Source organism: Plasmodium fragile, assembly GCF_000956335.1.
Source record: "Plasmodium fragile strain nilgiri unplaced genomic scaffold supercont1.73, whole genome shotgun sequence".
In the NCBI taxonomy this organism is placed as follows: Eukaryota; Apicomplexa; class Aconoidasida; order Haemosporida; family Plasmodiidae; genus Plasmodium; species Plasmodium fragile.
Genome location: NW_012192653.1, coordinates 1 through 4159, shown reverse-complemented (window position 1 = coordinate 4159; position 4159 = coordinate 1). Strand labels below are relative to the sequence as shown.

Genomic DNA, 4159 nt, shown 5'->3' with positions numbered 1-4159 from the left:
ACCTCAGGGGTGTTTTTTTTTTTTTTTTTTTTTTTCTCTCTTTCTCCCAAATGAGTCGGTTCTTGTATGTACTCAATTACACATTTTAAAAAGGAAAAAGTTGTTGAGGAGAAAAAAGTTCATTATAATTTTGACAAATGTAAGGTGCCATAAATGGAACGAATAAATCTTGCGCGGGAGGCCCGCCAAAGATACCGCTTCGGTGAGCGGGTCACAAAACATGAGAAAAGGGCAAAAAAAAAAAGGCAAAAAAAAAAGGCGACAAAAAGGTGAAGCACAATAAAGTGACACACAACAAAACCACGCGAGGCAAAGCAGCTCACTACCAGCTCAACCACGGTAACACGAAACAATGCGAAATAATGTGTAACACGTTTGAAGGGCGAAATCCAGGCTCCAAAATAATATTCACCCCAAGGCATGGGATAAATATAGGGGGAAAACGCCCCTGCGCATCCTCGCCATACGGACGAAGCCGTCTCGGCCTTACCACGATGATTTTTTTGTAAGTGGCCTCCTCTCCCCGTGGGGTCATGTTCGCCCAATTGTTTCCTACAATGTGTTTGGAGGCTCACCTTGACAAAATTTTTTTTTTTTATTTTTTTTTTTTTGCCCTTCAAATTAGATGAGGAATGCACCCATGCGGTGTACTTGTTCTCCTGAGCGCTTCTCCTTGACGAACAAAAAAAAAAAATTTACCAACAGTTTTTTTTTCCCCCACCGCTTTGTAACTCCCATTAGGAGTGCACACCTCTGCAAACGTCTGGGAAATTCCTCGCATGGAACTACCCAATAGTGGATAAAGCAACACTGCTCTCCCTCTCCGAATAAACTTTCCCGGAGTAACACTGCAGCACAATGTCGCTACACTCCAAAAAAAAAAAACAAAAACACACACTAGCGCTATCTCCACCTTCACCATCCAAAACTGCATCAAACGCTCAACCGGGCTAATCGCCCAAGTCAACCGTCTCGACCATATACTCGGGGTCGTAAAAGAGCTTGTTGAACCGCTCGTCCTGCAACAACTCCTGGGCATCCACAATAGCCTTCTGCTTTTTATCGACCTTCTTGTTCACCCTGGTGAGTAGTTTATCAACGTACTCCCTGTTCACCAAAACGCTCTTGTCGGGGATTCGCATCTGCTGTTTCTTCTCCAGCCTCTTTTGCACAATGGCCTTTTTCACTTGGTTCAAATTATCCGCCTCAAGCACGCTCTTAATATCTGTGTACAATTTGGACGGCATATAGTACCCGTGCAGGTAGGAAATTAAGTTAGGTGTTCCTCTCAGGTGACTTATATTCATTCTTTCCACTTGCTCATTCGAAACAAAAACGTAATCGTCAAATAGATCAGTCGAATTCGCATATTGCGTATCACCCTCATTTCTGCTGTTATCATATTTTTCTCTTTCTTCCAATTCTTCAGTTATATTATCTAGAAAGCTACACCACTTGGGGGCGATCCCAATGTACGGGATGAAGTACACAGACACATTCGTACTGTCACAGGGGATGAAACATAGTCCTGAGTTTTTATAAAAGGTAAACGAATTTATACTTATCGTATCATTTCCAAGTAGCTTAAACGCATTTGTTCTTTTTGACCCACTTTTACTCTTTCCATTTTCGTTCTCCCGATCTACTACATGGAACGATAACAAATTCGGCGCATTCTCGTTATATATTTTGATGCAGTTGGCGTCTGCAGATGTGACGTACTCGTTTGATGATGCTCCCCCACCTGACAATGAGGGGTCACAATCTTCATTCCACACAAAGCGGTCATTATCAAATGTTCTACCTCCAACCCCTGCTCCAGCACTCCCTCCACCACTCTTCCCTATGCTCAAAAACTCGATCTTCTTAATGGCCAAATCATTGCAGTGGTCTTTCACAAGCAGCGGTCTGCTGTGACGAATGTCATACATCTTCACAATCCCCGTTTCCGTCCCGACACCCAACTTCAAACCACTTTCAGAAAAACACCCAGCAGTCAATTCTTCCCCTTCATGAATCTCCAAACAACAAATACTCCTCTTCGCACGCTCATCCCACATTTCCAAAAAACCACTGGACCCACCTGTGGCCATCACAGGCAGCTGCATATTTCGACATAAAAAATTATTGTGTTCATTTCTGGTACTCATGGAATTTTCAAATGCACCCTTTTGTAAATTCAAAATGTAAATTTCGTCAAAAGAAGAACAAATATATAAATTAGAATTTTCTCTGTTGTACAGTAAATTTCTGCCCTCCTTTGGAATTCTCATTTTGTAATATTTTCCTGCTGCGTTGTGGAATTCTAAATTCCTGTTTTTGCATAAAAAAGCTAGCTTCTCATAATTACTACTTAAGAATTCAAAATTCACAACCTCTTCGTCAAAATGCCTCCTATGCTTTATGGACATTTCTTTCGTATCGTACAACCCCACCTGGGGTGGATACATCCCACTGATACAGATGTACCTGTCGTCATCGCTGATCTTTACTTGTTCACTCTTTTGTGAAAATTCTAAATCGTGTAATATTTCTACCGAGTTTTCGCTCCTCCCAATCGATGCATTCTTCTTTTGTTTCCTTCCATGCGCCTTTCCAAAGCCACCGATGCCACCACCACTCTCGGGACTCACCCTACCCGATGTTAACGAGTATATTTTAATCCCGTTGTTAATGAACGATTTGATCATCTTCTTCTTGTGACGCTCACATGGGAAAAACCATAAAAATAACTAACTTGTTAACCCAAGCGCCACATCATATAAAGGAAAGGGAAAAAAAAAAAAAATTATTTACTTCTCTTAACCCCGCTGCATACGTCCAGATGATCATGCAAAATTTTATCTCCACCGTTTCGCTGTCATTTTTTTTTTTCTTCCCATTTGTGATGAGTTTTTTTTTTTTTTTTTAAATGCCGTATAACGGCACCGCGCAAAAGCTATACAACAGGCTGCCTTTACAGGGCAGAGTTAAAAAAACATTACTCCCATAACACGTACGAACAACATACGCAAAAAAATTCCAATAACAGGTAAGGCATTTTATTTATTATTTTATTTTGTTCTCTTTTCTTCCCATCACGGTACCATGTGATGGTTTCCACTTTTGGTTTAAATGTCCTTTTTTTTTTTTTAAGATTAAATTGAGACTTCTTCTGCGTCTCCAGCTTTGTTCAGCACGGGCAAGTAAAACAAATTTGCTTCCCTGCCCCCTTTTTTGTCCTCCACACGAAAACAGGAACAGGCGGACGAACAGCAACGGGGAAGTAGTCATCCCGAGCTAATAATCACCCCCGCCGGCAACAACATTCGATTATCCCAAAGGTGACATTTAACCCAATTTGGACGCGTCAAAACATTGTAAAAATTTACTTATTTGATAAAAAAAAAAAAAAATCCCCCCGGTCGCTGCCCCACAAAATGAGGAAGCATGAACGGGGAAAATCATAAAAAATGAAAAGGGGTTGGTAACAAAAAACATATTTTGGCGACACGCACCGCATAGAAAAAGAAGCGACGGCTAGACCAGTTGCTGTCCTGCCCGTACGGGTTGAAACAACCAAACGGGGGAAAGCAGAGCGGTTAGAAAAATTCATCCGCGTGGTCATATGAGTGTCTCCGCTTGCCGTCCCGCCTACTTGGGGGCGAAGAAAAACCAGTGCTTGGTGTACAGCGTCAAATTTGGTAACATCACAAAAATGGGGATGGTGAAAAACAGAAACGTAGAAAATTTAGGTAAAAATAATATGTCCGTTGAACTCATATTGTTACTATTATAATTGGAGAATAAAGACAGAGGAAGCAAATTTACAATATTTAATGAATTCATATTTGACATATATTTGTTGTCACTAGCATTTTTTATTGGTAGACTTCCTAGCCGTATGCTGAATGGTGTAAATCCGTAACTCTTCTCCTCATCGTTGCTTTTCTTCGCTGGCTCGTTTTGCTGATATATGTACCGCATCAGCGGGGAGGTGTATGCTCTCTCTTCTAGGTTGATGTCCATTGGGGCTGCATGAAAGGGGAAAAAAAAAAAAACACACACGTGTTTGAAACTATGCATTACACGGATGGAAACCGAGATAACCCTCTTTCAGTTTCCTTCTGCAGTGTGCCCACACGAATATGTGTATTTCTTCTCAACTATGTATACGCCT

General features: G+C 41.2%; 2 protein-coding genes across 2 annotated transcripts; both read right to left on the bottom strand.

Annotated features, from left to right (window-relative positions):
* Window positions 1-950: 950 nt before the first annotated feature.
* On the bottom strand, window positions 951-2690 carry AK88_04711 (uncharacterized protein; the record flags this gene model as incomplete). Its single annotated transcript, XM_012482319.1, has 1 exon — window positions 951-2690. The coding sequence occupies one exon, from the start codon at window positions 2688-2690 to the stop codon at window positions 951-953; it is 1740 nt and encodes a 579-aa protein (XP_012337742.1).
* A 943-nt stretch (window positions 2691-3633) lies between these two features.
* Window positions 3634-4008, bottom strand: AK88_04710 (uncharacterized protein; the record flags this gene model as incomplete). Its single annotated transcript, XM_012482318.1, has 1 exon — window positions 3634-4008. One exon carries the CDS (start codon window positions 4006-4008, stop codon window positions 3634-3636), a length of 375 nt encoding a protein of 124 aa, XP_012337741.1.
* Window positions 4009-4159: the final 151 nt, after the last annotated feature.